The 17,131-nt window shown below is 35.7% G+C and overlaps 3 protein-coding genes and 1 pseudogene across 3 annotated transcripts; 3 read left to right on the top strand and 1 right to left on the bottom strand.

Moving 5' to 3' along the window:
- The first annotated feature begins 3,201 nt into the window (after window positions 1-3,201).
- Window positions 3,202-4,173, top strand: LOC120169557 (basic leucine zipper 43-like). Its single transcript, XM_039177679.1, has one exon. It carries the CDS (start codon window positions 3,439-3,441, stop codon window positions 4,030-4,032), a length of 594 nt encoding a protein of 197 aa, XP_039033610.1. The 5' UTR covers window positions 3,202-3,438; the 3' UTR covers window positions 4,033-4,173.
- Window positions 4,174-5,762: 1,589 nt separating this feature from the next.
- Window positions 5,763-6,204, bottom strand: LOC120166862 (phytosulfokines 3-like). Its single transcript, XM_039176048.1, has 2 exons — window positions 6,038-6,204; window positions 5,763-5,949 (listed from the first exon to the last, which is right to left on the bottom strand). Exons 1-2 carry the CDS (start codon window positions 6,155-6,157, stop codon window positions 5,833-5,835), a joined length of 237 nt encoding a protein of 78 aa, XP_039031979.1. The 5' UTR covers window positions 6,158-6,204; the 3' UTR covers window positions 5,763-5,832.
- Window positions 6,205-10,474: 4,270 nt separating this feature from the next.
- LOC120169547 lies at window positions 10,475-12,191 on the top strand (annotated as a pseudogene).
- A 1,171-nt stretch (window positions 12,192-13,362) lies between these two features.
- On the top strand, window positions 13,363-14,837 carry LOC120166849 (peroxidase 11-like). The gene is made up of 4 exons (XM_039176042.1): window positions 13,363-13,671; window positions 13,770-13,964; window positions 14,045-14,210; window positions 14,307-14,837. The coding sequence occupies exons 1-4, from the start codon at window positions 13,438-13,440 to the stop codon at window positions 14,732-14,734; spliced, it is 1,023 nt and encodes a 340-aa protein (XP_039031973.1). The 5' UTR covers window positions 13,363-13,437; the 3' UTR covers window positions 14,735-14,837.
- Window positions 14,838-17,131: the final 2,294 nt, after the last annotated feature.

The raw sequence follows: 17,131 nt of genomic DNA, 5'->3' as shown, positions 1-17,131 counted from the left end.
CAGCGCCAGAAAAACAAGCATGCGGGTCACTAATAATCTAATGGCACCTTCCACCATTATTATTATTATTATAAAACAAACAAACTACTTGCCATTGACAACAAGGCATTGTGAAGTTTTTGTAAAATATCAGTAAAGAAAGAAACTGCAACTAGTTTTTCTTTTTTTCAGTAAGATGTGGGGAATGGGGATCATGGAATTTAGCAGAAAAAGAAACGATGGTAATGAGCTTATCTTGTTTGAACCAATCACAGATAAATGTGATGACCTCACCAAAGAAATTTAAAGGAAAAGAAGAATGTAGGGTTGTTTAAGTGGAGGGGAAAGTGGAGACAGTGCACATTTGGTACAGGTGACGTTGCCAATTCCATGATGGAGAAGCCTAAAAAAGTTTGAAACTAGGTGCTGATATGGTACTCTTGTGTGGTCACAGATTTTCCAAGAGACCCCAACCATTACTAAAGCAACCAATTGTTTAAATCAATAAAAGGAAATAGAGGTGAGCTTAAACTCTACTCGACTCGATCGAGTACTCACCCTAAAAGACAGTACTAAAAGAAATGCATACCCTATATTGCATAACCCAAAAGCATGAATGCCGATGATTGTTTGCCAATATCAAGGTACAAATAAAAACACTCTTGTTACCATTTCCATGGTTTTATTTTCTATTGATGACTGAAATTTCACCAAGATCATGAACCTCGTGAACCTGCTGAATTTTAAGATTTTAACAAGAGTTTGCTAGGAGCACTGCAATGTATTTTATTCCTTAACATGTACTAACATATTATGCCTTAGTTTCATTCTGAATTAGGAAATAAATATGTTGATGGAGAGAGACAAAGTTGATATATTGGAGTTGAATTGACTGGCTGTGCAATTGAATGTAAGAATGGTGCACCAGGCACCCAAGGTCACTAGTATAAGGACCCACTTGAGCAAACTATGTGTACCAATTCAAAATGTTGCACTCTCAGATGATGTTTGGCACCAAATGGATTAGGTGTTGAATCCAGTCCCCCTCCGTACGTAACACCGGCCCTTCTTCACCTGCATACTACTAGCTATAGCAACAACTATAGGCCAGGCATGAATGAGGATAAAGAAAAACCATTTGTGTAAGCCATTTATGGTCCCTCCTTTACTTCTTTTACTTTTCAAACCTTTTTTGTTGTTTTCTTTAATTGGTAGGACCCCAGAAAACTCTGCTCGTCCTCCAATTTCCTAATGATTAATCAAACCAAGGGTATTCTCTTTTATTGAAGAAACAGTTCCAATTTTAGCCAATAGATAGGATGAAACCTATATGGTGTATGCTTGATACTTGTTTTGTCTTTGAAAGGTGCTTAATCATGTTCATGATTCGACTTCTTCTATCGACATTGTCCTTCTCTTATTCCTCTTGATCCATTTCATTAGCTTAAAAACTATATAGATTTGACATCATACACCGCATGAAGGATTAAAATCTGCCAACAGCTATGGACTATACTAGCTTTAACTTTGGGAGAACCGATAGTTCGATAATGATAACATTTTGTATGCTTAATTTTCGTTAATCGGTTGCCATCATGGATGTTTCCTGAATGAACGTACCACCAACATCAATTAGCAGGGAAAGTTCATCTTACATCACACAGTATAGTCAAATTATCAGTGATGTATGTTAAGTTGCTCATATTCTGCAACTGAAATCATGGATGAACAGACAACTTGTCCATTCAACTACACCAAATAGCATATATTATGGCACCCACACGTTATCAACTTGTGGAAATGGTCCTATTCCAGCTCTGTGTAGTCTTTTTCTCCCCCACAACCTACTATCAGTCAATCATGTCTGGTTCAACTCCTTTTTTGGCAGCTTCAATTTTCAGGGGTTGCTTAGAAAGTTTGGCTTTGATTCTTCTTTTCATTTCTATGAAATATAATCCCAATATATATTTTCATGCATGAAAGGATCTTCATATATCTTACTATCCATTCCTTCTCAGCCTTCCGCAAAATTCAGAAATATGAGAATAATGGAAGCAACCTTCATGGGCATAACGTTGCTGCGTTCGGCATCGGCAAAACCTAGGAAGGGAATAAGGCATCAACAAATCTGCAAGGACTAGAACATAGGAACATTAAAGCTATATTCTATAACTCCAAATATAATATTTGTCATCATTTTGCATGCATGCACATACATCAAGTTTAATGATAAATAAACAGATATAAAAGCAGTGCAGAATATATTTTCCAAATATTATTTTACCAAATCTTTCTTTAGAAGCTTTGTATTGAAACACATTCTCTTTGTTGCTCCCCTCAACTCTTATCGAGTAATTTTTTTTTACCTTTTTTAAGAAAATAGCGGCCTGGAGCTAGTCTTTTAGTGGGGAATCGCCTAATTAAGCTTTTGTAGAGGTATTTTACACATAAATGTTGTAATCCATTAACAATTAGCAAAAAAAATAACAATGCGTTTGCTAGTTGCTGCTTCTTAGATTTGCCTAGACTCTTTTTATATATAATCTTTCCTTGTATTAATGTCTCTCTTATCATGTTTGAAAATGGGTCTTAAGGAAATATAGATTAGCTTCAATTTAAATTTATTAATTAATCTTCAACAAAACAACTGATTGTGTGCTGATAAAGTTATTGCCATTACCTAGTTCAAGTATAAACAATATTACTCTAGAAAAGGGACTTTAAACACTTACGGATGATATGCAATGAAAGAATATAACAAAATGGATAACCTGTTAAGCGACACTAAACTATTCCCAAAGTAGATTCTAAGCTAATTGTTCTATAGTGTTCTTTAAGTCGATATCGGTCATAACATATATCAGATAGAAAGCAATTCCAGGGAAGTTTTAAACTAAGACTGCTAGCATTTAGGCACTATGCTGAGACCCTACCATGATGAATTGAAGTGCATAATGGGTCATCTCCCTTATAAAAAAGTTTCCTTTACAGGAACTATGCTTAATTTAATGGTTTACCTTTTAAAACCGGGCTTCGTCGCATCATCATGAACAAGGCCTTATTCCCTGCTGAAGTTTTGAAGTATGAAGACTTATCCTGAGGTTGAACCCAGCAGCATTTTTCGATTGCTTTTTCCTTGCCTTTGAAACATTCCTCACTCAAATTCTTACTCTCATCAGCAAGTATTCTCTCATGCATACATGCATACATAAATGCACATGTATCATTATACTAGAGCAACATGTACATTAATGATAAATGTTTCAACTCTGCTTCTCTTGTAAGCCATGATACTGTTACACTTGTTGCTGAAACTGGCCCACTTCAAACTTTTTTCCTCTTATAAAACCTCGTCGTTCGTTTCGTTTTCCCTTACCTTCAAAGGCTCAGCCATCACTGCAATACATTATAACAACCAACCCTTGAGCTTCTTCAGGCATCGACTTCAGAGCTTAAACCATGGTTCCTGGTGAGCTTACAGGACTTCACTACCTAGCACCTGAAAACCAGATCCTTGTTCCAGCCAACGTAGGCATGATGCAAAATACTATACCAGCCTTTCATTTCAATAGATTCTTAAACAACCTACCAAATTTCCACATCCCGTCGCCTTCCCAAGAATTCACTGCACAGTCCTCTAGTTTCAGCAATAATTCAACTTCCGATGAAGCTGAGGAACACCAGGTCAGCATCATCGACGAAAGGAAACGAAGAAGAATGATATCTAATAGAGAATCTGCTCGTCGGTCCAGGATGCGGAAACAGAAGCACCTAGATGAACTTTGGTCACAGGTAATCAGGCTTCGCAACGAGAACCAGAGTCTCGTGGATAAATTAAATCATGTATCCGAGTGCCGTGACTTAGTTCTTCAAGAGAATGCAAGGCTCAAGGAAGAAACCTCCGATCTTCGCCAAATTCTGACTGACATAAAGATCGGCAGTCCTTGTTCTCTTGCACTGAAAGAGCTGGAAGAGGTTTCCTGCAACACTGCTCACCTGCGAGCAGAGTCAACAAACCAATCTTTTGCCATCTCTGTAGAATTCCTCCATTGAGATGAGAGTTATCTAGCCATAAAAAATCATATTATGTTCCTCGGTTTGCTACGGTTGTTAATCAAGATTTTGCCTTAGTTTGAGCTGTATGAGATTAGAATCAAACTATGCAATAACATCTTCTGATCATTTTTATCCTAACTCAGCTTAATGGTCAGCAAACGTCATAGTGTGAAGCAACTGTTTGCAGCTCTTCTCGCTGCGTAACATTCCAGAGCAAAATATGTGAAAACAATACCTGCAGTGGTCCATCAGAAGCAAATAAAACACTCGATCATTAACCTTTATCTATTAATAATCATTTTATGAACCCCACCAACTCTGGTTATAGAATTCCACCCAAGATATGGAATTGAGAAAGAGTAGTAAACAGCACTAAGAGATAATTTCACCAATTTCACTGCCATAAGGAGAAGTAACATATTCATATATATATATATATATACACGCAATCGTTAAGAAGCGCAAGTTGCATTTTGAGTGAGGCCCCATAGGCAGTCCAATCTCCAGTGTTGCTCAAAATAACATGGGCAAGATGACAAACTGTGGTGGAGGTGCTGCTACTAGTGCCTCATCATTCAAATAACTACCATACCAGGCAAAAAACATATGAAAAGGCTATCCACCAACATAAACCAAATTACTGTTTTCAGCTTTTTGTGAGGTGCTTACATTGTTTCCACCAAAATAGAAGCGACACCAAGCGCAGCCTATGCTTCAGGTGATGCTGCTTTAACTGTACCTTTCTTTGCCCCATGCCAGATCCCACTGCATTAGCAATTCTTATCCATATCTCTTACTTTCTCGTGGCTACTTCATATATGATTGTGCAACCCGAAGAGTCGGGGCCAGTAACTAGTTTCTGCATAACCGGATGAAACCCGCTGGCTGCAGGCTTTGTTCATTACAGAGATAAGCAAGTAATGTAACAATCAGCATAATGTGTTATAGTTCTTCGGAATTTTTCAGAAGCCATTTTACATGCTGATAATATGAGTAACTTGATTCCTATATCATCTTCAACAACTTTGCTTTTCATGATTCTCGAATGTTTATGTTTCAGAACGTATCAAATTGCAGTTCCTGAAGAACTCGAACAATGTATCTTTGGGGTTCAAAAGAATCAGAATATCATTTTTAAGGGATCAATGGATTAAGCAGCAATCAGAATAAGGAATCCAAACTATTATTTTTAATAGCATATGGTGATTAGTGAGGTGATAATTAATAAACTATATACACACATTTTGTACAAAACAGACAAGCACAGGTACTTCCACTGTTCCACATGTATGTACATCTAAAGGAAAATCTTCTCTTTTTCTTCAGTTTCTCTAAATTCAAAGACCCTATGTGGGCATGCTTTTCTCCTTTCAATTTTTACTTTTCTCATGAAGAGTATGTTATATGGATATGTATGAATATATGTTAGATACGGTCATAGTATTAAATTACGATTGCGGTCGTGGTATCGTGATTGTAGGTATTGTGAATGTTGTAACGTGATTTATTTCTTGAAGGTAATTATGATTTTATGTTGTCTACGGTTGCAGTGAGCTTAAACGTCACGATAGATCCATTACACTGATTTAATAGTATGGATACGGTGTTAAAGAAAAGTATGAAGTCAATTCAAAAAAAAGTATGAAGTAAGAGGAACATGAAAGAGACAAGGGTTTGATTACTTTTCAGTTGTAAATTAACATCAAAGCAAGTAATTTAGAGATGAAAAACATAAGTTTGATTACTTTTTTTCAGTTGTAAATTAACATTACAAGAAGAAACAGAAACACCTAAAGATCATGGTACGATGTTTTGTTGGGTGTAAATATAATCCGTATGAGCAGCCAAGGACCTCTGAACCAGACATTCTTCCCCATCCAAACCTTTGCACTCATCATCAACCAAACTTGATTCCTGCAAAAAAAAAAATTGTTGCAAAAACCCTTTGAAAAAAATGGTCACTGAAGCAACAAAAAAACCCAATATATCAAACAAAACTCACTGGTGAAAATGGCGTTTGAGAATTATCAGCCTGTTGGCCAATACTTGTTGACAGAGGTCTGGTTTTTGCAGTAGACAGCAGAAGAAAAGCCATGATCAAGAAAACGAAGCTCTTTCCCATTTTTTTCCAGTTTTGAAGAACTGGGAGAAATGAGTTAAGGATCAATCGTGGCAATCTTTTTTATACGAGGGTAATGGCGATTAATTAAAGATTCTTGTTTCCATTAATGACCATTGAAATCATGAAAGCAAAGAAGTCAAAAGACTGGAAATATCCAGTTAGTGGTGGTCAATGAGTTTACTCACCGACTTGTTTGTTTCCTAGTAAACAACGCCTTTGATAAGCATCATTGAGAACTGTAATTATTTACTTTTTTTCCTTTTGTATTTATGTTCTTTGAATGATAATGCAGAGAATCTTACAGACAATGTGCTAGCTGTACATGCAGAGTAAGGTTAATACCATGCTCACTTACCGGCATGTGATGTGGGCAAACACCTACAATCATGATTCTTCTTTGTAAACTATATTTTACCATTTATAAATTAGGTTAAATTACGGGTATTTCTACTGTACGGCAACCTAATATAAGGTTAAGGAAAGACGTTGTTGGAAATGTTAATATTTTTTTAACATTTTCGGTAGAGTGCTACCTAAAATGTTATTTTTTCTTATCGAAAATATTAATTTCGCTATATAAAATGAATATTTCCCATATTAACATTTCCAGTAGAAAAAATAACATTTTAGGTAACGCCCCATATTAACATTTTCGGTAGAACAAATAACATTTTCGGCAACACTTTACCGAAAATGTTAAAAAAATATTAACATTTCCGATATTGTCATTCCTTAGCCTTATATTAGGTTGTCTTTCCTTGGACATCCCCTTAAATGACATATTTACGTGTAAATAATTCATTGTATTATGAAAATTTTAATTATTTAATTTAAATTTTATCTTTAATTAAATTTAAATGTTAATTTAAAAAATTAAATTGGTTGATGGGACTAAATTATTTGTGGAGATTATTGACGATTCACTTCTTCTGATTTAGGTGGAGAATCACAGTTTACGATAGATCAAGTATTGTCGGAGTGCTCTATCTCTATGAGGAGTAGGGCTGTAAATGAGACGAGACAGATCGCGAGCTATTCGAGATCGACTCGGTCAAGGCTCGATAAATACTCGGATCGAATGGACTCGACTCGATCTCGAGCTCGAGCTCGAGCTCGACTCGAGTTCTTAACGAGCTGAAACGAGCTACTCGATATTTGACTCGAAAAACTCGTGAGTAGCTCGAAAATATAATATATTAAGATTTTATTTAAAAAAATAAATTAATATTAATATTTATATTTATGTTTATGTTTGATTTTTTTTTAAAATACAGTAAGATTTCATGTATTTAAGGTTCATGTTCTAGTTTGAGTTTGAGGCTTCAATCGAGTTAAGTTTATGAATTTTTTTTTCATTTCGAGCCTTTTCGAGTTGCTCACGAGCTTCAGTTCAGGATTTCGAGTTCGAGTCGAGCTTGAAAATTTTAAGCTCGTGAGTTTTCGAGTCGAGTCGAACTCAACAATACTCGAGTTCGGCTCGGCTCGTTTACACCCCTAATGAGGAGATAGAACAGAGAAAAGTTAAAGTGATGTAGTTTTATTAACGAGGTCGCATATCATTTCTCGATCATGTTCGAGAGATTTTATAAAGGTTATTAGTGTGTGCATCAACCGTATAGTTATAATATACAAATTAGGTAGATATTATTGGGGATGGGCAAGGATCGGGTTGGGTCGGATTTCCAGCCAACCTGATCCGACTTAAAAATTTTATGCCCTCCACTTGAAGATCGACTTGACCCGAGTTTAGGGTAATTTCACCATATTCAAAATTTGATCCGACTTTTGAGATAAAACCCAACTCTGACCAGTTCCGATCCGAAATAATATAAAAGTATTAATTTTATTCAATAAAATATGAAGTTAATTAAAAAATAATACAAAGAAAGATATTATTGTAATTATCACTAAATATATATAAGGTATAATTATATTATTTTTTGGGTCAGATTGGGTCAGATATTTTCACTCTAAACCCAAACATGACCCGACCCAAACTTATTCTCTAAAAAAACTGACTCAACCCAAATCTGATTTTTTTATAAATAAAAAAAAATCTTACCCGATTGGATCGATTCGAGTCAGAATCCATCAAGTTCGGATTCTGTGCCTATCCTAGATATGATCAGAAAATAATGAATTTGATTACGGTGTGTCACATAAACTTGTTATATGTCATATCAACTAATTAAAATTTCTTTCAATATAGATCTTTGAGATCCTTTTTTCCGAAGACATTTCCTTTTTCCAGAATTTCTTTTGATGCCAAAATGTTAAATATATCTTAAAATTTTAGATTATTAGGAGACGAAAAAACGATGTGTACAGAAGATCTTTAGTGGGATATGATAAAAATTTTGGGATGAGGAATGGATTGGAGAATTTGGACTCCTCCGAAACCAGAGAACGCAATCACTCGGACTAGAAAATTACCCCACCATAGTTAACGAACCAGTCAATGAGGAAGGAGAATGACATTGGATATCCTTAAAACCCTACTCCCCGAGGCAGTCATAAGGAGATTAGAAGCTATACCCCCACCCACTGAAAAACAACCAAACGATACCCAGGATGGAAAGAATCTGAAAACCGTCAATTCTCAGTGAAATCTGCATATGACATGATAACAACAGGAGACGAGTTACAAAATGATAAAATATGGGAAACCATTGCCAAACACCAAAGCCTTCCTAGGATAAAAGCATTCCTCTGGCTAGCTGGAAAAGAAGACCTCCTCACAAACAAAGAACGGGTTAGACACCACATAGCAGTAGACTCAAAATGCTGGAACTGCAATGTGGAGGTAGAAGACATAAGCCATATACTAAGTTCATGCCCACAAACCTACGTGATCTGGAAAAAAATCATCCCCCCAGAGAAATTAGAACACTTCATGACCTGCAATATAAAGAATTGGATTATGATGAACCTGCAGGAAAAGACATATCCAACGAGGGACGGAAGAGACTGGCCTACTCTCTTTGGAGCTATCACCTGGTCATTGTGGACAAAAAGGAATAGAAATATCTTTGAAGCTGAAATATGTGAAACAGAGACCACACCTGAACGAGGAAGACGAATCGCAATGAAAATAACCAAGTCAAACGTAGCTGCCAACGCCCATATCAGAAAACCCGAGAAGGAAAATTCGACAACCTGGAGCCCACCAGATCCAGGCTGGTGTAAAATCAACTTGGACGGAGGACGACAACCAAGGACAGGTGAGGGCACATGCGGAGGCATAATACATGATCATGAAGGTCGCTGGAAAATAGCTGGAAAATAGGATTCGCCAAAAATATTGGAATCTGCTCAACGTTGGAATCAGAACTGTGGGGCATCTACGAAGGGCTCCGACGTGCATGGAAGTTTGACGAGAAAGAAGTGATTGTCGAAACAGATAGCAGCGAAGATATCAAGCTGATTGAGGAAGGAACCTCAACAGGAGGTCAACTAAGCCTGGTGCATCGGATCAAGCTCCTACTACAGAAAGAATGGAGCGCGACTTTAAAACAAATCCCCAAGAGAAAGGAATAAGGTGGCGGATGCCCTTGCCAGCTATGCTAGAACGATCCCAAACGGGTTCCAGGAATTATCCCAACCCCCAGAAACAGTGGAGACACTAATTCAGAATGAAAGCAAGATCATAGTGTAGTTAAGTTGTTATTTTCCTTCTCCAGAACAAAAAAAAAATTATAAAAAAATATTGAACTTTAATAGTATTAGCATAATAACATACATGTTAATTTATGTATATTTTAATACATATATTATTTTAATATAAATAATTTAAATATATAAATATAGTACGAAACTTAAAATATTAAAAAATTAAAATTTTGCTATGAATTAGTGGATTATTGTACAAATTACTATGTTACGTCTTTGTCGATATTGTAATTAAAAATAATTATTTAATTTTTCAAAAGATAAAAAAATAAATTATATAAACATATTTTCTCATATCTTTGGTAGTTGACTAAGCTATTCATATTTATTTTCTCATATTTCTTTAGGTTATAAATTTTAAATTTATTAGGAACATTACACTTCCTTCTTTTAGATTTTTTTTTTCTTTTCTCCTCTAAATAAAATCAAGATTCAACTTAAAATTTATCAAAAGAAAATTCTAATCATCCGAGGATGTCATTCAATGGCAGATCTATAACAATTTTGAGGTACTTTATTCAGAAATCCAATTTGTTTTCAGCTAATTAACTATTATATTGATTCATCAAATTTTGGATATGAGAGGTGGGCCGATGCGTAATCAAAAGCAAATGATTCACCAAAATTAAAATAACAAAACGTGACTTGCCCAAGAGGTCAGTGCTCAGTAGCTTTCCATTTTATTGCCTTTGATTTGGAACAAACACACCTCTTCTTCTTCTCAAAGACGTCTATTTTTCCTCTCCGGTAAGTCCTTTTTTCCTTATGCCTATTTAATCGTCAAAGGTTTAAAATCCCAATGGAAATCATTTGTTTTCTTCTCTCTTTTTATCTGTCTTTCATGTAGTTAAATTTTCTTTCATAAATTATACGCTTTATTTGAGGGTACTGGCTTAAAACAAATCAGCGTAGTTATTGTTGAATAGATTTCTTGTTTAGGTGAATGAATTTGTCCGTCTCTGCGGGTTTCCGGCTTATACATGTGAAATATTTGGCAAAATGCCTGAAGGAAAATTGGGTTTCTTTGAATGAGGGGGAAAGGGCGATTTATTGACTCTATGGGTGAAGGTCACATTAGGGTTTATCATGGAAGTCACCCATCTTTTGTTTCCAGTTCTTTTTACTGATTTGGTGAATTTTACCATGAAATTTCATTGATGTTGGACTATCCTTATGGGAAATGCAATGATCTTGTTCGTAGTTTATTCTAATAAAAAGCAATAAACTTTTATTCTTAGACATTTATGATCCTTGTCGAAATTTTGAAATTTTGTTAATCTCATACGGCTTGGCTAGAGAACTAGATATAACTGTGTTTTTTTTTCTATTTTTACTGGAATTTGAAGATTGATGCTGATAATCTTTCTGTTTTGCATAAATTGGTAGTGCAGAGTTTTGAACTGTAACAATGGAAGATGTCATAACAGAAATACCTCCACCTTCTAGATTCTTTCAGGAAGATCTTAACAACTTTATTACTCCATCTCCATCTCTTCCATCGCCATTCCTTGTGTTTGCTAATCTGAAGCCCAAAAAGCCCCTTCGACCTTCTCTCCTCATCGTTGCTTTATCCACTCCATCTTTGTATATCTTCCACCTTTTGTCACCTAAAACCTTAATTGGAAGTCTTATCCTACCCGAGGTTCCTTTCTCTGGCATCTCTAGCGAACCCTCCCTCACAGACAAAACATGCAACATTTATTCCCTGAATGATGGGGATAAATCCATTCTACTTGTATCAGTTCAGCATGGTGTTTCTGCTGAGAGATCTCACCTTGTTGCAAGGTTGCTGATCGGTGAGGATATTGTTCCTGAGAGGCTTTTGATTTTGGATTCAATTCAGAGTCAGAACTTCAGGGGAAAGCTCTCACCAGATGAAACTTATGCTTTTAAGCTGGAGACATTAGCCGAAAGGAAAGGATTGGGTGGTGGCGATGTAGCTTCCTCACTGCTTAAGGGTTTAGACTATTTTCCATCAGGTAGTATGATTGATGGCTTGGCTGCTGCTTTTACTCAGTCGATGCCAATTGAAGAACATAAAGGGAACATTGTGTGTTTCGTGGCCTGAATTCGGTGGTTCCGTGGTGGCTCTGATTAGATCTCTGCTGCAAGGGAATGTGTTGCCTAACTTGGATTCGAGCTTAAAGGGAGATGTGCAGGATCAATACGCGAGGTTCAATCTAACGAAGCATCAGCCTTATGATACTGAAATGTATACATAGTGAACAAGGTATTTGATTCACACACCAAAAAACAAAAAGAGAAATATGTTTACTTTTTATCTTTTGAAAGAGCTGCATGAGGACAATTTATCATTTCTGTTATGTTGAATTTATGGAAAGCCTTTTTGCACTTTGTTTCTGTTGCTTTGAATAATCAGTGTGTCATAGAATTGCAGTTAAGGAATCTCACCCTTATGGAAAGCAGTCATCCCTTCTTTACGAATTCAGAAGAAGATAAAATCTAGCTTTATTCATGCTGTTGTTAACATTTTATTACGATCAATAAACTATCAGACTAAGATTTAGCACTGCTTTTTTACTTGGTTTGTAACTGTAGGAGAAATATTTTCTTCTTTGGAATGGCTCTCTGCGTGTCTGTTTCAATCATTACCGGGTTAGCCTAGTAAGCTGGGTTTTGCCCGTTAAAGGATGGAAAGCATTAGTCTCATATGGGCCTTTTGGCATCTGGGAAACAGAAGTTGCAATTGAACATTACAACAAGGTTCATTATTTGGATATAACATTGGCATTGGACCTGTCAATTTCTTCAGGCTCAGGTCTTTTAGCAGTTTGAGGCATTTAAAGTCCGGATTGTTTAGATATGGGTTATTCTCTTTGAGGGTGGGCTGGATTATATATATATATATATATATATATATAGGAGTTGCATTTTTCTCTAAAGCTTGTGCATTCTTGCAAGACAGTGATACTTGAGAGAAGTCAATTTTGATGAATTTAACTTGTTCTGACACGTGATACTAGTCTCTTGCACTTCAAGAATCGAGATCAACGTTTCGCATATATTTTCTCGTCTTTGCAAATGAAAACACAAGAAACATTGTTCCTCAATATTATTCTTGTTTCCCAAGCAAAACTGCCCACGGGTTAAGACTATAACGTGCAAATTGAACTTTGTTTATTATTATTATCTATTATTAAAAAGTTTTCTTCTTTCTTTTTTTACAATAAATCAAGTTGAGCGAAAATCCTATGTATATTTAAAGCATTGGTTTAACCTAATAAGAAGCTCAACGAATCAAGTCTACATTGTATAACAGATACAAAAGAAATTACATCATATCTTATGAATTCCTTTGATTAGTTTGGATTATGACAACCTGTTTTTACCAATAGGCCTTTGGAAGTTGAAATCTCTCTCTTAGTCATATACTATTACTTTTTGTTTTGGAGCACTCACCAACCAGGCCAACATTAGTTGTATCCTCTCTTGACTTTAATTTACACAATTTGCACTAAATACACAATCACCTATGCCACAAGCCCAAACTTCAACCTTCTCCATACTGTTTCCCTCTTTATATATCTTCCAACTCTAACCCATTTACTCCACTCCATCTTCCTCGAGAACGAAAGCTTCGATATCCAAGAATGGCGATTTATCCTTCTCTGATCACTCTTCAATGCTTCATTGTTTTGGTTTGTATCTCCTTTTTCAGCTCCACCATTACAGCAAGTGACCCTCCTTTGACACTGGACTACTACAAATCAACATGTCCCAATGTGCTTGACACTGTGAGGAAAGAAATGGAGTGTCATGTCCTCTCGGATCCTCGCAATGCGGCTTTCATCGTCCGATTGCATTTCCATGACTGTTTCGTTCAGGTTAATGAAATATCAATGCATCTATGCCTATGAAATGGAAGAAGAAAAATACAGTCGAGTTTTACAGTATAAATATGATTTTTTTTTTTTTTTTGCAGGGCTGTGATGGGTCGATTTTGCTGGATGATACAATCGACTTACAAGGAGAGAAGAAAGCTTCAACAAATGGATTAAATTCACTAAAGGGTTTCAGAATCATTGACAAAATTAAGAACAAGCTTGAATCTGAGTGTCCTGGGATAGTTTCTTGTGCCGATCTCCTCACCATTGCAGCCAGAGATGCTGTGATTCTGGTATTGAACACAGCCTTGTATACTAAAAACTTGATTAAATTTTCGAGTTGCCCTCATTTCCTTTGTCTAATTATTTACAGGTAGGTGGACCTTACTGGGATGTACCAGTGGGACGAAAGGACTCAAAAACAGCTAATCCCGATCTCGCTAGCCAAAACATTCCTACTGCAAATGAGGGTCTTCTCGGTATCATATCTAAATTCCTTTATCAAGGTCTCTCGGTGACGGACATGGTGGCTCTCTCTGGTAATTTGTTCTCATTAATATTCTATAATGGACATAGTTAATGCCTTGAATTTTCCCAAGTAATCAACTGGGACTTGATATGTGAATGACTTGCAGGGGCTCACACCATCGGAATGGCGCGTTGTGAGAATTTTCGAGCTAGAATTTATGGAGACTTCGGAGCAACTTCAGGGATGAAACCATTATCCTCTTCATATCTCAGAGAATTGAAATCAGTTTGCCCTGCAATAAGTGGATCAGGAGATAACAATGTGACAGCAATGGATAATGTCACACCAGATCTTTTCGACAATTCTTTTTACCATATGCTTTTGAGAGGTGAAGGTTTGCTTAATTCAGACCAAGAATTGTATTCCAGCGTATTCGGGATCGAAACCAGAAAACTTGTCCATAAATATGCTGGGGAACCTGTCGCTTTCTTCAACCAGTTCTCGGATTCGATGGTGAAACTGGGGAATATTACGAATTCGGATAGCTTTGTGAATGGTGAAGTAAGGAAGAACTGCAGATTTGTCAACACTTGAAGATGAAAGAAGTGCAAAAACACCAGCATTTAGTAATGAATTATTGGTTTGTGTCAAGAAGAAAGAAATAAACTTTTTCCACAAGTTATAGTTTTCATCGAGTCGTTGAAGAAGAAAAATAGCAAGCTTCCTTGTATACCAAGAAAAGGAGATTAAAGTTTCCGTAAGAGATTCATTTCAAGCCAACCATACAAACATAATCTACACTCTCCCATTGAAAATTTCTTGTCAAAGTTGTTATTTTCTATATATGTTCGATCATATTTCACGGTCATTATAAATACGTATGCAATACATGTATTTTAAGAAAAGGGTAAATTATAAATTTCATCATTCAACTTTCTTCTCCCTCTTATTTTTGTCACTAAAGTTTAAAAGAAATTCAATCTACTTATTGAACTTTTCATTTATTCTTATTTTGGTCATTCCACCATTAAATATTTAATGAAGATATGCCCGGACATTCTTTTTTGTGAAAAAAACATATTTTTTAAATTTATGAAATGATCCCAAAACCTTTTTCAATTTTTTTGAAAAAAAAAAGTTAATTTTGAATTCTCTTCGATTTCTCGATGATGAAGCATTTCTTTTCAAATCCCAACAATGAGGTGTAGAAGGAGGGAATGAGCTGCATATCTTGTCTCCATATTGATCGCATGGTGAATATTATAGATTAGAGTGGTTTGGGGTTTTACGAGTTTTGAATTTAGGGTTGAGAATTGTAATAGCATCATCAGTATGACACGGAGATGAAACTATAATTTTCATCTTTGAAGGAAGAAGATAAGATAAAATAAAATAAAGAGAAAAAGAGAAAATATCGTGGATGACACGTAGACTTCATGTTAATAAAAAGCACTCTACACCGGCATATATGGATGTTATATCGTTGTGAAATTTAATTAAGTTTTATATTACTTATCCCATATTGACTTACTTTACCGCTCAAATTATTGTAGAAGTCCCTGGAGAACTACACCCATGGTTATTGTGAGAAAAATGAGACGTGGAAGCGATGTAGAATTAAATTACAGCCATGCGTTTTCAAAGTGCAGGTTGACCCTTCCAGGTTTTAATGATCCTTTGGATGGGGCCAATTCCCTTCTGACATAGCCTTTATATAAAGTGCTTCGACATGTACGGTGCATTTCTTTATTTTTTTACATATATTTTAACCCTTTATTTCTTTTTTAATTCATATTAATGTAATCTGTGATCATCATATAGGTAAAAGACACTTTTATAAGACGTGCTTTTAAATTTTAAAAGCATTTTTCAAGTAACGCGTTTTTTCCGTACATAATAAAAAGTCATTAATCCAAAAATTAATCTAAAAAGAACGGTATTTTTTGTATTAATTTTTATTTTAGTGATATTTGATCTAAAGGAGACGACAATAATTGGGAAAAGTGGAAGAGTTTGTGGATGCTAAGAACTGAATTTTCTGATATGACCTCTTAAGGATTCCATGTGAACCAACGGCAAGTAGGCATTGCTGAGAGTGAGATGTTCCTATTTTATTTTATGCATGCAACTTGCGTGTTGATTGCTTCGGCAAAGAACATGACCCTGGAGAGTGGATGAGAGTGGATGAGAATAGTCTCTCAGTAAATGCATTAAGAGCCTGTTTGGATCAAGGAATTTAACATTCCCAACAGGCATATTTATTTCCTATGAAGGATATCTATGTTTGGTTGGGGTATAATTCCCAAGTGAGGGTAATTTTATATTATCAACAGTAATTTTTAGGGTTTTACTCCTGGGAATGTTATTCTTATATGTGTGTTGGGTTTTATTTTATTCCCGTGCTAAGGGCTAAAATACCCCTTACTTCTGCGCCATGTCTTCTTCTCCCCGTTCTGCGAAAAATTCATCTTTCCTGGTAAGATTTTTTTTCACTCCCTTTCTTCTTCCCGCTAGGTTTCTGGGTCAAAAAGAACCCTTCTCTTTACCGGGATTATTTATTTCAATATTATTCCCTTAAACCCTCCATTGTCGCTCTCTTACCTAGTCAAAGACCCGATTCTTCAACTCTTCCCTTCTCCTCTTCTTCTGTTCAAAACCTTAGAAATTCTCTCTCTAGGGTATGGTTTCTGGTCCTTTGTTGAATATTTGATTGTTGTTCTCTGTGTTTTTTTTTTCTGATTCATGTTTTTTTTCTTTTGATTTTTATGTCGATTTTGAACTGCACTGTTGTTTAATGCTCTGCTATTTATTTCTGTAGGATTTTTCTTTCTTTCTTTTTACATGACTATTTGCATATTGCTGTGAATTTTAACATAGTTTCTTATTTCACGTTGTTGGTCATTCTGAGACTCTGCTTTTACTACTCTGCTATTTATTTTTGAAGTTACAATGTCTTACAATTATGTACCCTTTGTTTCTTTTACTTTTTTC

This window comes from Hibiscus syriacus, unplaced genomic scaffold, assembly GCF_006381635.1.
Source record: "Hibiscus syriacus cultivar Baekdansim isolate YM2019G1 unplaced genomic scaffold, ASM638163v2 tig00003041_pilon, whole genome shotgun sequence".
Lineage (NCBI taxonomy): Eukaryota > Viridiplantae > Streptophyta > Magnoliopsida > Malvales > Malvaceae > Hibiscus > Hibiscus syriacus.
This window is presented reverse-complemented; position numbering and strand designations above follow the sequence as displayed.

Excerpts from the sequence above, each read along its gene's own strand:
- LOC120169557 (XM_039177679.1), top strand. The coding sequence starts at position 3,439 with ATGGTTCCTGGTGAGCTTACAGGACTTCACTACCTAGCACCTGAAAAC.
- LOC120166862 (XM_039176048.1), bottom strand. The coding sequence starts at position 6,157 with ATGGGAAAGAGCTTCGTTTTCTTGATCATGGCTTTTCTTCTGCTGTCT. Across the intron at positions 5,950-6,037 it reads CTCAAACGCCATTTTCACCA|GAATCAAGTTTGGTTGATGA; the intron begins GTGAGTTTTGTT and ends TTTTTTTTGCAG.
- LOC120166849 (XM_039176042.1), top strand. The coding sequence starts at position 13,438 with ATGGCGATTTATCCTTCTCTGATCACTCTTCAATGCTTCATTGTTTTG. Across the intron at positions 13,672-13,769 it reads TCCATGACTGTTTCGTTCAG|GGCTGTGATGGGTCGATTTT; the intron begins GTTAATGAAATA and ends TTTTTTTTGCAG. Across the intron at positions 14,211-14,306 it reads GGACATGGTGGCTCTCTCTG|GGGCTCACACCATCGGAATG; the intron begins GTAATTTGTTCT and ends AATGACTTGCAG.